The sequence below is a fragment of the Moschus berezovskii genome, chromosome 26 (assembly GCF_049115385.1).
Source record: "Moschus berezovskii isolate FMDL1 chromosome 26, NW_MosBer_1.0, whole genome shotgun sequence".
Taxonomy (NCBI): domain Eukaryota; kingdom Metazoa; phylum Chordata; class Mammalia; order Artiodactyla; family Moschidae; genus Moschus; species Moschus berezovskii.
In genome coordinates, this window is record NC_142485.1 from 11,972,194 (window position 1) to 11,988,238 (window position 16,045).

Here is a 16,045-nt window from a genome sequence, read left to right on the forward strand (position 1 = left end):
TGCAACTAAGTCAGGGGAGACAGGGCGCAGAGGACCAAGGGCGGTTTCCTTCAGCGTGTTTATTACTATGACTAATGAACAGAAACTCAGCGATATGAACACCTACTACCTGTTTCCAGTCTGAATAAGAAATGACCTGGATTTCGTCACCCCAGGACTGAACAAAGTGAAGGGAACAGCTATCAGGGGGACAGGCAGAAAGTTTACTGTAAAAGAACTGACAGTCAATATCGGTTTGTTTCACTGCCTTTGGTCCATCTGTCCTTTCTCAAGATGCCTTAACGCAACTTCACTCCCAGGTAAATCACCACAGGGTGCTTCCCTGGGGCTGTTTCATTTAGAAACAAGTTCCCCAAACAGGGCACCTAGTCTGGGGCTAACTGACCCCTCAAATTGTTTAAGATTGGAGAACGAGGGGCAGGCTTGTGCCCGCAGACAGCTGATCTCTCCCCTCACTGAGGGGCTCTGCAGCCCTCTGACGCGGTGCGGGGTGTTCACCTCCGGGCCTTCTTGGTGGTCCCTGCGGTGCTGCCATCCTGCTGCTTGCGCTTGGCTCCTCTGCCTTTCCCGCTGCTTCCTGCTGCAATTCCTCCTTTGAAGAGAAGGCAGATCACTTTCAGTAAGCTGTGACAGACACCCCGTGGGACTCTCCCCAGGGACAAACACTCCCAGCGTGCATTTGTGTGACACCACAGGCTTTCCTGCCCGGAAGCATACTGGACTTCACCCTGGTTCGCCTGAGTCTGCTGGGTGGCTCCCAGCCCAGAACACTGGGTTCTGGCAGCAACTCCAGTGAACCCAGCACTAACACCACCTGGGTTACAGCTGTGCCCTTCGCTTCTTAAAGGAAGGCAACTCCTGGAACCCTTTCCAAGGATGTGACACAAATGCATTTCCACTCATTCAGACTGCAGACACCCACAGCTAGAAGAAGATGCGTGGACAGCTTTTTTCCACTCCAATCAATACAAACATCCATAAGGAGAACATCCTCACTGAAGGGATGCTCGCTTGCGTGAACTACACATGGCATAGTCCATAAACATGAGAGAGGCACAGGATCTGCTAAAGCGCTGAACTTGAACTTCCAGCAAAACAGAAGTACACCAAACGTGGAAACAGAAAACAGAAATACTAAAAAGGTGTTTCTCTTCAGTGCTGCTAGGCATCTGGTGTGGTTGTACATGACATAAGCAGGAAAGGTGGCTTTAAATTTAGTCAGCAATCTTTACAATTATTAAAATTGTGCCAACGCATCAAATTTAGGTTAGTCGAATCTGGCTTGTGGAATTAAGAGAAAATACTGATACAGAATTTATAAATTAAAAAAAAAACAAGCTACATACTAAAAGCCACAAGGAATACTACCTTGTGCATTTCTGAAATAGGTACTTTGAAATTTTTGTCCAGTTGTCATTCCTCTCAATTAGTTTGTTTTTCCAACTTCCAGGAAACATCCCTGAACTGTAGGAAAACACCTTTATGTAAACAACTGCATGAAGTACTGTATCTTAATTTGGGGCAAGCTTGGAAATTATCAGCAGTTCTGCTGCAATAAAAAGAGGATCAAGGCGTTGAAGGCAGGTCATATTCTGCACAGACAGGACCAGATTTAAGCTGAACTTCCTTTTATGAACATATCAGGAGTCATGCTGTCCTCATAAAAGGCTTAATGTTGAACTGTTACAACATCAACATCTCTATAGTTTGTTACCTTAATCAAAAAACGATTAAGGTTTTATTAGCATTGCATTTCAATTATTTTGAGACAAGTTTTAGATCCACATTGAAAAAAACAAGCAACACTAAGGGAGTCAGGCAGAATATGGCAACGCACAAGCTTCCAGTCACTGACAGTAAACCAGAACTACTGTTTCATATCAAGAGCTACTGCCACCAGCTCCACAGGCTTCACAATCCTAACTCAGTTTCAGCTTCTATCACAACTCAGCAAAACGCATTTTCCAAACCACAAAATACTTAAGTCTGAGAGGCTGAAAGAAGACAGAGGAGGAATTCACCTCCAAAAGAGGCTCCACCTGTAAGGACAGAAGTGGCACCATGTATTCATCAAATTTTAACAAAAAGGGGGAAAATAGCGTAAAGAGATGAACAGAACACTTAGTTATACTAGTAACAGTGGAAACTATTACAAATTTAAGACCCCATCACTCCAGAAGAGAAGGTAAAGACACCATATGTCAGATGAAGAGCTGGCTACCTCCCCATTGTATCTGCTTTCACCTTGTTGCCATTAGTAGCAAAGGAATGTCCTGCTCTTAGCCGGGTTAGACAGAAAAACATGCCACAGTAGGCGGTCAACACAGAAATGGTGTCATGTGCATAAGCTGAAGATTTAGGGCAAGAAAAATCAGAAGACGGGTAGGAAGTTAAATAACAGTAGAATTAAGGAAAATGGGAGTGCAAAGCATGTGAACTTAAATTGTTAGTTATGAAGATACAGATGGGGAGTCCAATATAAACTTAGTAAATCTGACCTTAAAACTGTACCTCGTTTTATGTTAAATGTTTCATGTAAGACCAAACTCTTGTGTAAAGTAACAAAAATTTCTCCTCTACCACCATCGCTCAAATCCGTGGCTAGCCCCTAAAAATTGAGATTTGGACTTTAAAGCATCTTAGTAAATACCTAGTCAAGAGTCAGTCCAAAGACTGCCCAATTCTAGGCACATGTGGATTCAATAGCTTACAAACATTTCATCCATGAGATATTTAAACACTTACCATTTAGATTCCCACTGGTAGACACGGCACTACTCTGTTTTTGGTTGTCATAAGCAGGACCGATGTTACTAAGATCCTAGAGGGAAAATATTCAATTACAGAGGGTGGCTACCTAATCAAATCAGCCTGGCAATGCTCCAAAAATAAAACCCAGGAGAAAAACCAAGAGAAAATTCTAATAGAGTGACAACCTAGACTCCGAAGCCTGCAGAGGTCCCAAACTTAGATGCTTCAGGGGTCAGTAAGTCACATGTGTGAGGCAGCCTAGGGTGAGGATGCAAGTGCTTTCAGAATTAGGCTGAGCCAGGCTGGGGGTGGTGGAGGGGGAATGGGGAGGCGTGGTAGAGGACCACAGGCTGACCTCCCAATGGGAATCCAGGCCCAGTGTGGCCAGAGCTTCGCATTTTACAAGAAAAGACAGAAATCTGAATCTCTATGAAATCTGAGATGGAAAGAAAATCAGAAATAACTTGGAATGGCGTATTTGTGTCACGGAGGAAACGGAAGTTTAAAAAGATAAAAATGGTATGTGTCAAGTCATAACATTTTAGGGAAGAGCTGCAACTAACACACCAGTCTCCTAGTTGAGGGTGAGAGCTCTTTCACATGGTAAGAACCATTTATTTGGAGCCCACCGGGTCATAGGCATTTGTAAGTGGCAAATACACTAATGAAAACACATCCCGATTCTCTCTGTCCCCGTGGCTTAAAAATCAAACCGGGGCCTGTGAAGCCTATTAACGCACCTGATCCAGAAGGCCAAACTTGGGGTAATCTTCTTCTGGGTCCTTACTCCCTGGATCAGGGTGTTCCTTCACTAAGAACACATCTCTTTCTTTACTCTAAAAGGAAACTGTATTTTAGTGTTACTGGAAATTTTATACTTAAACTGAATGGATGATTAACCCTTAACTCCCAATTCCTAGGTGTAATCTCCAAATCTCAACACCAACACCCTGCCCCCTGAAAAAAAAAAACCCAACACACACCAGTACTGTTTTTCTTTGATTAGAAAACTGATGCATGACCATAAAAAAATACCAACAGTAGAGAAACTCGAAAAAACGAGAGCCACCAGCCTTCATAACCCTCACTCGTCCCTGCGTCTCACAGTGATACACAGTGGCAACAGCCTGAGCTGATGTCTCCCCAGGTGCTCTGAGTCTAATGACAATAATGTCAGAATAGAGTTTGCTTTTTTAAATCAAAGAAAACAGTTGTCTCCAATTTAGGCATAAACCTATACTTGCCAAACTGCAATGGACAAAGGATGCAGCAGCGTACATAAAACTACCATATCTTCACTTAAGACTATGTGTGACTTACTGGTTTTGTGCGAAAACTATTAAAATTTACAATTACTAAGATTTAATACTGTTGTTCTCATTTTCTTAGTCATCACATTATTTTAGTGAGACCACCACCAAAAAAACCCCAACAAAACCCATATATTTATATACATATATATAATTTCTTGTATAAATTCTTACAAGGAACACTGGTTTTCTAAATGTTGAGTCTAGTCAATTTCAGCTGACTTACCATAGTTTTCACAATGTTATTTGGCCAGGTCATTTTCCCAGGTCTTTGTCTGGTCGTCATGCATTCCCAGTATTTATCAATAAACGGTATGATATCCTGATTTTTAAAACAAAATATATTAAAGCTTTTATAGCTGCTTTCAAAATTATGCTCATATACACAGAAAAAACTGCTGCATTTTCAAAGATCTCATCAGAATCAAAAGACAAATACATGTTTTTCATCTTTTAATAACGAATATATAACTGCACGTGAACAACATGCAAGTTGTGGGGAATTTCAATCAAGCATATACAACTCTCAGCCACACAGGGCGCATGATCCGGTTAAAGGGAAAAGAGATGCCCTCGTCTCCTGGCTGCCGTCTGGAAGACGGCTCCCGGTACCCTCTCTCCTGAGCTCCTGCTTCTCTGCATTGGGGACATCTCTACCTGGACATCCTGCATGCACCTCAGACTGCTTGTAACTAGGACTGACCTCGAACCTCACCTCACACATCTGCTCTGCAGATTTCTATTCTTCGCCCTCAGGATCACCCAGAATCACAGGTTTGACACACGGAGTCACCCTCATCCTTCTCATACATCCTGCACATCTCAGCAATCACCAAAATGTTCACCAATCAGGCCTCCTTCCCACCCCCATTGCTCTGACCGTGGTCCTCACCAGTTGCTGCTTATATGACTAACACAGTGTCTGAACTTCATCCTCTGTCACCAACTTCCTCCCACCCTAGGCCACCTGCTCCAGCCTACCACTAACGTCTTTCACCACAGTCAGTTCCGTGAACACGGAATCTTTACTGAAAGGAGCCAGGCTGAATCAGGGGTAGCATAAGGGAAGACTGGAACGTATTCTTGTTCGAGAAGGTAAGGAAGAGTTCAGACTGACAGGGACATATCAAAAAGTATCCAGAGTCAGCCAGGATGGGGCTCCACTGGTCAGATCTGAGCATCAGAAATCCAGAAATCCCATGATGGACTATAAAAATCGGTGAGCCTTAAAAATAAAGACAAACGACAGCAACAACAGTGATGTGGGGGGGGGGGGCCCTCTTCTTTACAAAAGAACTGTAACCAATAAATATATTCTGTTGTACAAGGACCACTCTACTAACAGATTGAGGTTAGGATAATCAGTGGTTACAATTACCACTGCTTGAAACGGTTTCGAGAACAAGATATTCACACGAACTCCACGTATCACCCATGAATTACTTAATGATTACAAAGAAAAAGGGTCTCTTTACAGTGGAGAAATCAAGTGGTCACATTTGGGATTACTAATAATAAAACAAAGCAATGTCTTATGCCTCCTAATGGAATACACAGAAAAACACATACTACCTACATAATATTCTTGCCAAAAATATTTAAGCTGAACCTAGTCATAAGGAAACAAGTCAATAAATCCAAACTGAGGAACATCATGGCAAACAACTGTCTAGGCTCTTCAAAATTTCAAATGTCAAAGCAAACCAAAAAGAAAAAAGGACTTGCTCTAGAGAGAAAATGGACAGTACAACTAAATTCAATGTGTGATCCTTGATCAGGTCCCGGCTGGAAGAAAAAGCTGAGAAATTATTTAGACAGTAATGCTGAGAAAATGTATACTGTATTAAAAAAACACAAACTATATATATAAGAAAACGGCACTGATGTTAATTCTTTTGAGTGTGGTCATTGTATTGTGGTTATGAGAGAATACTGGATAAAGTATAATATCTACAGTTTTATAGATACTATACTTACATGTAAGCCTCAAGTCTCATACAAGCTTACAGGGAAAATATACATATGGGTAGATAGAGCAAACACAGCAAAATATTAACAGCAGGCAAATCTAGATAGGGACTAAACAGGCATTTATTGTAGTATCTGAATTTTTCTGTATATTTGAAAAATTCAAAATAACAATTTGGAAGGAAAAAACCGAGAGACAAATCTAATCATAGCACACCTCTCTTTAAACGCATTCTTTTTAATGTGGAAAAAAAGTCAGGCAGAGGCAAGGGGAGCCCTCTGCTGACTCCCTCAGCTTTCAGGATTAAGTCCTAACTCGTCTGTTTAGCAGAAAAGGCCTTACTCAGTCTGATCCTGAATATACTGGTCTCACTAAACAATGGAACAACAAACTGGTTCCAAACAGGAAAAGGGGTACATCAAGGCTGTATATTGTCACCCTGCTAATTTAACTTATATGCAGAGTACATCATGAGGAACACTGGGCTGGAAGAAGCACAAGCCGGAATCAAGATTGTCGGGAGAAAATATCAATAACCTCAGATACACAGATGACACCACACTAATGGCAGAAAGTGAAGAAAAACTAAAGAGCCTCTTGATGAAAGTAAAAGAGGAGTGAAAAAGTTGGCTTAAAGCTCAACATTCAGAAAACTAAGATCACAGCATCCAGTCCCATCAGTTCATGGCAAACAGATGCGGAACAGTGGAACAGTGGCTGACTTTATATTTTGGGGGCTCCAAAATCACTGCAGATGGTGATTGCAGCCATGAAATTAAAAGATGCTTACTCCTTGGAAGGAAAGTTATGACGAACCTAGATAGCATATTAAAAAGCAGAGACATCACTTTGTCAACAAAGTTCCATCTAGTCAAGGCCATGGTTTTTCCAGTGGTCATGTATGGATGTGACAGTTGGACTATAAAGAAAGCTGAGGGCAGAAGAATTGATGCTTTTGAACTGTGGTGCTGGAGAAGACCCTTGAGAGTCCCTTGGACTGCAAGGAGATCCAACCAGTCCATTCTAAAGGAGATCAGTCCTGGGTGTTCATTGGAAGGACTGATGTTGAAGCTGAAACTCCAATACTTTGGCCACCTGATGCAAAGAGCTGACTCATTTGAAAAGACCCTGATGCTGGAAAGATTGAGGGCAGGAGGAGAAGGGGACAACAGAAGATGAGATGGCTGGATGGCATCACCGACTCAATGGACATGGGTTTGGGTAGGCTCCGGGAGTTGGTGATGGACAGGGAGGACTGGCGAGCTGTGGTTCAGGGGGTCGCAAAGAGTCGGACATGACTGAGTGACTGAACTGAACACCCTATACCAACCAGTGCTGTTCTTTTTCTTTTGGTCAAGTCAGGCGGCTTGTGGGATTTTAGTTCCTTGGTCAGGGACTGAACCCATGCCCCGGGCAGTGGAAGCTGAGTCCTAACCACTAGACCACCAGGGAAGAGGGAGTCCCCAGTCAGGGTCTTTCAAACTGTAGGCTGTAGTCAATTAGTGGGGTATAAAGTCAGTCTTGTAGGTCAAATCTAGCATTGACTAGAACACAAAATATCAGCACGTGGAGAGAGAAGGTGAGAGGGTGCTTCAGTCTTGAAAGACTCACGGATGGGCTGACCATCTAATTGTGAATACTGACTTTAGTCATGTGGCTTAACAATAAAGGATAAACTTTTTTTTAATAAGTCAACCTTTTCCCTAACAAAATCTGATAGGCATCCATAAAAACAGCTCAAACTAAGCTGAGAAGGTTCACCTCAAAATCTGATTATTAATCGTGGAACAGACAATTGTTGGCTTCTGTAAAGCCAATCAAAACTATTTAAAGATTCATCCTTCTAAGAGCTAAGCCAATGACATAATGAACACACACTAGGAAGTTAGTAAATCACACGAAATGAGAAAACAGGAATCACTGAATCTACAGTCATATATTCACAAAAACTGGGGAAAAAGAACTTGTCAGGCTGTACAGTTGACCCTTGAAAAATCATGGGGTTAGGGGGAGTAGACTGTCCACAGTCAAAAATCCTCCTATAGTTTTAGTCAGCCCTCTGTATTATGGTATGTATTTACTGAAAAAAACCCGCATATAAGTGAACCAGTGAAGTTCACACCTGTGTTGTTCAAGGGTCCACTGTATTTAGAAGTTCCTCCTGATTCTCTGGCATGATTGCAATGACAGTAATTCTATCTCTACCTTATCTTTGGAGAACATGGTTTTTGGATGCTCATCTTGTGTTCGGGACTGCCACGTTAGGTTGGCCAAAGCACTAAGGCACATTTCTTTCAAATCTATAAAAGCAAGAAGGAAGAAAGAGTTACTGTAGTAATATATTCCTGCTACCACAGGAATATTCAACCACATGGTCCACAGATTAACAACCACAGCATCATCTGATCTAAAATGGACAAGAGTAGGCATCCAGAGCTAAGCCCCAAGGTAAATTCTACCAGCTTTGTGGCAGAGGTTCCCTGATTTGGCTGAGCCCAGATCCCTTTTCTCTGCCAGCTAACCAGAGGAGGTCACCGTGCAGTCCTCCAAGGCTCGTCCTTACTTGCTTGCTTCCGGAGGAAATAGGTGTTCCCGCTATGATGGCACACGTTGCAGTGGAAGCTGTAGTTGGTCATGAATGGCAGACAGGATCTGGAGAACACCAAAGTGAGCAAATCAGTGAACTTCTGAACACACGGCTACAAGAAGCAAATCAACAGGGGTCCTTTCCCTCAGTGAAAGTTAGCTAATAATGCTAATATATTAATAAACTCTGAAAACTTGAAAAAGGCACCCAAACAGGGCCCTTTGTAGTTTTACAAAGAGCTGAAATTTTCTGTCACAAAAATTTAGCAGGACATTATCCACCACAGTTGATGATTCAACATCTGGCAGGTTCTGACTGAAGCCCCTATCCAGGCTAGTTTATTATGGTTTTTAAACACCTAGAAAGCGTATACTAGGCCACTTGTGGAAGAAGACAAAGCAGTCTCTTTAAATATCTTTGCATTGAAATATCTATATTTAAATTATATTTAAGTCTCTTTGTAAAGCGTCAATAAAATTGTTGGAAAGGGCAGACAGGTATAAAAAGATTAATTTCAAAATGTAAATAATTATTCAAGAACAACACAGAAGTCAAAAAACATTACCTGCCTCATTACCAAATGAATCCTACAGATGACAGCTTTTAAGAATTTATTTTTTATTTACTTCTTTTTAGCATTCACTTTTCTTCTCTGACACACATGATTATTATTTCAAATATTTATTTCTTTGGCTGCTTTGGGTCTTGGTTGTGGCACACAGGATCTTTGATCTTTGTTGAGGGAGGCGGGATCTAGTTCGCTGACCAGGGATTGAACCTTGGCCCCCTGCAGTGGGAGCGTGGAGTCTTAGCCACTGGGCCACCAGGAAAGTCCTGTTTTTAAGAATTTAAAGGACTGAAGTAGTAACTTCAGATTTAAGAGTTAGGGAAGATTTTTCGAGGACACAAATTATGAACTGGATTTGGAAAGACAAGTGGCTTTTCTTTTCTCTAGGTGAGCTATTTTATGTAGAGGTGAGAAACTGCAAATTTGGAGGCAGAGGGGCAATCTGGTGCACATCAGTTTGGCTAGGGGAGGGGAGCTGTCAGAGATATGCTGAAAGGCTTGAAAGGTAGGAAGCAGCAGAGGCCCTGCACGCCTGGGGAAGTGAATTTTCTCTGTGGGTGACAGGAACACCTTGAAGCGGAAGCCATGTGGTCCAAGTGGTAAGTTTGGTGATAGAACAGGTCTGAAGGAAGGAAGAGATTAGGAAAGGGAATATGTGAGAAGCTTCTTCAGCAGTTACAGAAGGTTAAAAAAAAGGCCTCACATAGAGTGAAATAACAAAATTGGGCGTCTGCTTCCCGCCAGCACCAGTGCCTCTGCAGGGCCAGGACCCATGGCAGCCCCACGTCCCTGCCGCCCACGAGGTTGCTCACAGCCCCCTGAGTCCTATGCTTCCTGAAGTTGTTTGGAATTGTTTTAACCAGGGCACTGCAAATAAAAGAAGGGCAAACAGCAAAAAAAAAAACCACAAAAACCCAAAATTGGACAAGCAAGTGTACAAGAAGAAAAGAAACTGGCTTAGGGGCTGATTTCTGGGAGTGGGGAGGAAGTGAAAGGAGTTCTAACCACTGAGACTCCCTGTAGGTGTCAGCTCACTTCCTAAGAGATGAGCTCGGGGGCAAAAGCAGGCCTAACTGTTTGAAGGCAGAGAAGACGCTGGTGGAAGGAACTGGGGGCTAACAGGACCCATGCATTAGTGCAGCGTGGTGGCTGGAAAAGCATAGGAAAAGCTTGGTTCTGAAAAGGAGAAAGCAACAGAAAATCAAGACTGGTTTAAGTTGGAAAAGAAGAAATCAAAATAAAGACAGGTTTATCGCAGACTCTGCTGAAACTCAGTTGGTAAAGAATCTGCCTGCAGTGCAGGAGACTCGGGTTCGATCCCTGGGTCAGGAAGATCCCCTAGAAAAGGAAATGGCAACCCACTGCAGTACTCTTGCCTGGAGAATTCCATGGACAGAGGAGTCTGGCGGGCTATGGTCCAAGGGATCGCAAAGAGTCGGACATGACTGTGTGACTATGTTCAGTTCAGTTCTGCTGAAACTAATTTAACATATCCTTAAAGAGATGTTTCCAGGTGTGTGTCTACCACCACCTTTCAAGGAAGTAAGAAACATCCTTATGAATATTAAGATCAAGTTCCCTCACTTTTACCTCTCTCTACAGCCCCTTCTGCAAACAGCCTGTTGTGGTAAGCTCATTTACAGGAGAGAGAGAGAAGCAGGTATACGATTATTAACAAACACGATCAGGTGGCTAGAGCAGTTTTTTTCATACCCTGCTAGCTCACTCACTTCCTCCATCTGCCATAAAAGATAATCCGTCCAACCCACTGGGTTTTAGGTCTAACTTCTCCAATTCAGGTACACACTGGTCACCACCAAACCTCTGAACTGTGGTTTAATTAGTCTCTGCATCGCTCTGAGTTATCTCTCTGGTAAATTTCCTTTCCTAGGCCCTGTTTATCCAAACACATTCTCCTTGTGAAAACGGCCCAATTTTAGGTCTTTCCTAACTGACCAGCTTGTATATTCTCTCTTAGGTCTTTCTACCAAGATCAATTCTTCTGACCATTCAATATTTTTCTGTTTAAAACATTTAGTCCTTCAATGTCAACAGTCACATGTTAATTAGTATATTAACACTACTTTAACTCTTTAACTAGAAAGCATTCAACAGATTAGAAAGGAAGGTATTTCTTCACAAACCAACCCATGGGAGGTTAATTTCAGAGCTAACAATGCAGCCCTCTTTTGAGACAGTCTTATCTAAATTTATTTGAATATGGAAAGAACACCCCAGGGGAGCCAGCAGTATAGTCATTTCAGTAGACAGTGAGTCAGTAATGCTCTCTTGCTAGCTGTTGACTGAATCTCCTGAATAAGGAGCCTTTTATTCTCAAATTCTTAATATGATTTTAATTCACTAGAAGAGGGGCAAAGACTGGAAACTGGTCTTGCTGAGCAGAGAATTCAGGACACCTAAAGGGAGTGAGTTAGAAACCAAAAGGAAAAAAGGATGTCAGGCACGAAGAGGCACCTGCCATCTCAAATTTTTGACATCAGGCTTTATCCACCATGTACACCAATCCTTTCCCCCAAATCTACAATATCCAATACAAGGTTTAAATGGTACTGTCTCAAATTTGTTTATGTAATGCTTTGTAATTGCACAGTTTTGTCTCCTAAGCACAAGACAAGGATAACACCTAGCATTCTACCTATTAAGGGCAATGCCCTTAGTAGACCAAACACATGCTCAGACTATTAAAACAATTTCTGATTCAAATCCTCCTACTAACTGAACCAGAATCAGGTGTCACGGGAAATCCTATGCATTTACATTTGCCCACACACCTAACTGGGCTTCCCTGGTGGCTCTGATGGTTCTCTTTACCTGCAGTGAGAGAGACCTGGGTTCGATCCTTGGAGTGGGACCACCTGTTGAACATGTTGAGATCTACTATTTATCACAGCAACTCTCACAAAAGACTCTGAAAAATACTCACGAGGTATCTATGCCAAAGGTGTCAGCTGTGAACCATTTGGTACATATTCCACACTGCAGCTCCACCTCTCCCAGCTGACGGCCATTTTCTTCATCCACAGAGCCTGCCTGAGTATCCATCACCTCTGAAGTATCCCCAGCACCTTCCTGTATCCACAGAGCCATCAGAGAATTGTGTCAGTTGATCTGTGTTTTTGATTCGCTTAAAAACTTAAAAAAAACCCAAAAAACCCTTTTGCCTGGAATTGCTCTATTCCAGTACTTTGCCAAAATGACCAGTGCAAAGGGAGAGAAGAGGGGTACCCCCACATGTTCTCTAGGCCTTTTAGAAAACATGAGAGCTGCTCCTCTGGCCACATACATGCAAAACTACAAGAAAGGTAATCTTGGAGATATCAAAGAAATGGGCACTGTTCCAAAATGAATACCCTGCAGAACAAAACTGGAAGAGTCTACAATGTTACCCAGTATGTTGGCATCATTGTAAACAATCAAGTTAAGGGCAAGATTCTTGCCAAGAGATTTATGTGTGTATTGAGCATATTAAGCACGCTAACAGCTGAGACAGCTTCCTGAAACGTATGAAGGAAAAGGATCAGAAAAAGAAGGGCGTCAAAGAGAAAAGTACTTGAAATGTACTTGGGCTCAACTGAAGCGCCAGCCTGCTCCACCCAGAGAAGCACACTGCGTGAGAACCAAAGGAAAGGAGTCTGAACTGTTGGAGCCCATTCCCTACGAATTAACAGCATCATGGATGTAAGGAAAACAAAAGACCTGAAAGGGGAAAAAAAAAAAAATCCTTTAAAAAACCAACCCTATTGACTGTGCAGTAGAAACACTCAAAAAGAAATACTTACAAGTGTATCTTTTCCATTAGAGGATTCTGTCTCCAAGCCACCACTTACATCAACCGAGTTTGCATCCCTGTAAAATAAGGAGAGCACTCAGGAAGAAATTTCAGAAGAAAACCTGAAAACGCCTATTCCCAAAGACGATGATCCAAGTACAGCTGAACTTCACATCCCTACTCTTTTTCAGCCAAGCCGACGCTCAGACAGGATGCCCAGCATTAGGAAGAAGGCGACCAAGATGAACTCAAGCCCGTGGAGCACAAGGAAACCTTACTGGCCCTTGCAGACAAGTCTACAGCGGACAGAACTGGTCCCTGGAGAGGTTAGCAGAGATGCACCTCTCCCTCTGTTTTCAGAGGGACCAATACTCCTTCCAGCCTGGCAGTACAAAGCGGTTTCCCTCTCTAGGAATTTTGAAGGGTTCCTACTAAAAAAAGGCTGGGGGGAGCGACCAGCCCCCTGCCGGGGGTGCTAGGGCTGGGAGTGAGGCCGAGAAACCGGGAAAGGTGTGCAAAGGGGCGTAGCCTGAGATACGATTCAGAGGGGACGGGTCTAGCGGCGGGCAGGACGAAGGCCCGGGTAAAGGCAAGGCGAGCCGTTGGCCGCCAGGCCTAGGTTCGGAGCGGGGCGGGTGGGACTGCTCACGGGAGCCGCGGGATTCCGAGAGGGTCCGGCCTCCCGGCCTCCCGCCCTCCACCCCCGTCCGCCTAGGGCCTCAGAGTGCCTTACCCGCTTTCGGCCTCTCCGGAGCCGGGCTCCGCGGAGGCTGGAGCAGCAGACGTCCCCTCTCCGGCCGGAGCAGCCGCTACGGCTGCTGCCGGCTTCGTCTCCCCTTCTTCTGCAGGTGTTGCATTAGCAGCCGCTGCCGGCCCGGGTCCTGCGCTCACTCCCGGTGCGGGTCCGGTTCCCGCCGCCGCCATCGCTGCCGCCTTCTAGACTTCTCGCGAGAATACTGCCTCCTTCTCGCGCGAGATGCTCTCCGGCCTGCTCACCTTCAAACAGGAAAGGACCTGCGGTGGGTCCGCCGTCTGCCTGGGCAAGGCTCTCTCCAAGTCCGCTTTAAGGTCGGGCGGGCGGGACCTGGAGGCTGCAGAGCTGCAAACGCAGCCCGCGGAAGGCGGTCGGGGCTCGTTGGGTTTTTCTTCTGGGACGCAGTTCGTATCAAAGTGGACGCAGCGCATTTTCGTGGCTAAGCCTGCAAATCACCGCGCAGATGAAGCACCTTGAGAGCGCTGGCGGCCTAGAGACCCTGGACGCTGTGTTGTGTTCTGCAAACGCCCTTCACCGTTAGAGGTGGAATGTGCTTTCCCGCCCCAGGAGTTTGTTGTAGTATATCGTCCTCCCGATCTGCCACTTTGAGCAGGTTTCCTAGTGACATCTACAGATGGGCGCCTGGACTGAATCCCAGAGCCCCATCTACGCCGGGGAGGGGACGCGGATGGGGTCTCCAGGAGGAAAAAGTCGGAAGCATGTGTTCCTGAAGCTTAATACGGTTCAGAGGAGGAAAATGAAGCCTGAGTGTTAAGGTGCTGGAGGGCTTATGAATACAGAGAAATTTGGCCCTTAGAGAAAGGGACAGGTAACGGGCCAAAGGTAAGAACTTGAGGTATCAACGACAGTGCAGGTAGGTGAGGTCGCTGCAATGAGCAGAGTCATTCGGAGCCATGGTATCCAAACTCCTGGAAGTATTAGAGCCAGGACATTTTTCAGGAAATCAGTGTTTACGTCGTAATTTCCAGAAAGCTGCCTAAAGATACACCTTTCCCCCTATTTTTTACATTTTCACTTCCACTTTTCTACCCCTTTACAAAAGAAAGTCATATGAGGAATCCAGTCTGACTACGCGATGCACTGTCCCAGGCTGTGAAACCTCTGGGACACCACACACAAGAACGGTTGGGAATACATAGATATTTTGATTTCTAATTTCTTCCCAATTTCTTGCTTTTAACAAAATTGAAGGAGTAACTAATTGATAGATACTGCCGCCTGATAGAGATTATTTTTCAAATTGTTGGTGATCAGTCAGTTCAGTTCAGTCGCTCAGTCGTGCCCGACTCTCGGCGACCCCATGAATCACAGCACGCCAGGCCTCCCTGTCCATCACCAACTCCCGGAGTTCACTCAAACTCATGTCCACAGAGTCGGTGATGCCATCCAGCCATCTCATTCTCTGTCGTCCCCTTCTCCCGCCCCCACCTTTCCCAGCATCAGAGTCTTTTCCAGTGAGTCAACTCTTCGCATGAGGTGGCCAAAGTATTGCAGTTTCAGCTTTAGCATCAGTCCTTCCAATGAACACCCAGGATTGATCTCCTTTAGAATGGAGTGGTTGGATCTCCTTGCAGTCCAAGGGACTCTCAAGAGTCTTCTCCAACACCACAGTTCAAAAGCATCAATTCTTCGGCGATCAGCTTTCTTCACAGTCCAACTCTCACATCCATACATGACCACGGGAAAAACCATAGCCTTGACTAGACCGACCTTTGTTGGCAAAGTAATGTCTCTGCTTTTTAATATGCTATCTAGGCTGGTCATAACTTTCCTTCCAAGGAGTAAGCGTCTTTTAATTTCATGGCTGCAATCAGCATCTGCAGTGATTTTGGAGCCCCCAAAAATAAAGTCTGACACTGTTTCCACTGTTTCCCCATCTATTTCCCATGAAGTGATGGGACCAGATGCCATGATCTTTGTTTTCTGAATGTTGAGCTTCAAGCCAACCTTTTCACTCTCCTCTTTCACTTTCATCAAGAGGCTTTTGAGTTCCTCTTCACTTTCTGCCATAAGGGTAGTGTCATCTGCATATCTGAGGTTATTGATATTTCTCCCAGCAATCTTGATTCCAGCTTGTGCTTCTTCCAGCCCAGCGTTCCTCATGATGTACTCTGCATAGAAGTTAAATAAGCAAGGCGACAATATATAGCCTTGACGTACTCCTTTTCCTACTTGGAACGAGTCTGTTGTTCCATGTCCAGTTCTGACTGTTGCTTCCTGACCTGCATACAGGTTTCTCAAGAGGCAGGTCAGGTGGTCTGGGATTCCCATCTCTTTCAGAATGTTCCACAATTT

At 44.2% G+C, this 16,045-nt stretch overlaps 1 protein-coding gene across 6 annotated transcripts in view; it reads right to left on the bottom strand.

Moving 5' to 3' along the window:
* Positions 1–13,931, bottom strand: part of ASH2L (ASH2 like, histone lysine methyltransferase complex subunit) — a 53,117-nt gene extending 39,186 nt beyond the window's left edge. For 5 of the 6 annotated variants that reach the window (XM_088832624.1, XM_088832625.1, XM_088832622.1 and 2 more), the window contains exons 1-9: positions 13,709–13,927; positions 12,986–13,052; positions 12,130–12,275; positions 8,594–8,682; positions 8,236–8,330; positions 4,288–4,383; positions 3,492–3,587; positions 2,746–2,821; positions 499–592 (exon numbers count right to left, since the gene is read on the bottom strand). In XM_088832624.1, the coding sequence (XP_088688750.1) occupies positions 499–592; positions 2,746–2,821; positions 3,492–3,587; positions 4,288–4,383; positions 8,236–8,330; positions 8,594–8,682; positions 12,130–12,275; positions 12,986–13,052; positions 13,709–13,899 (950 nt within the window). In that variant the 5' untranslated portion in view covers positions 13,900–13,927. Of the gene's footprint in view, positions 1–498; positions 593–2,745; positions 2,822–3,491; positions 3,588–4,287; positions 4,384–8,235; positions 8,331–8,593; positions 8,683–12,129; positions 12,276–12,985; positions 13,053–13,708 lie in introns of all 6 variants that reach the window. The other variant, XM_088832626.1, reaches the window with a different exon arrangement.
* Between the last annotated feature and the right edge of the window lie 2,114 nt (positions 13,932–16,045).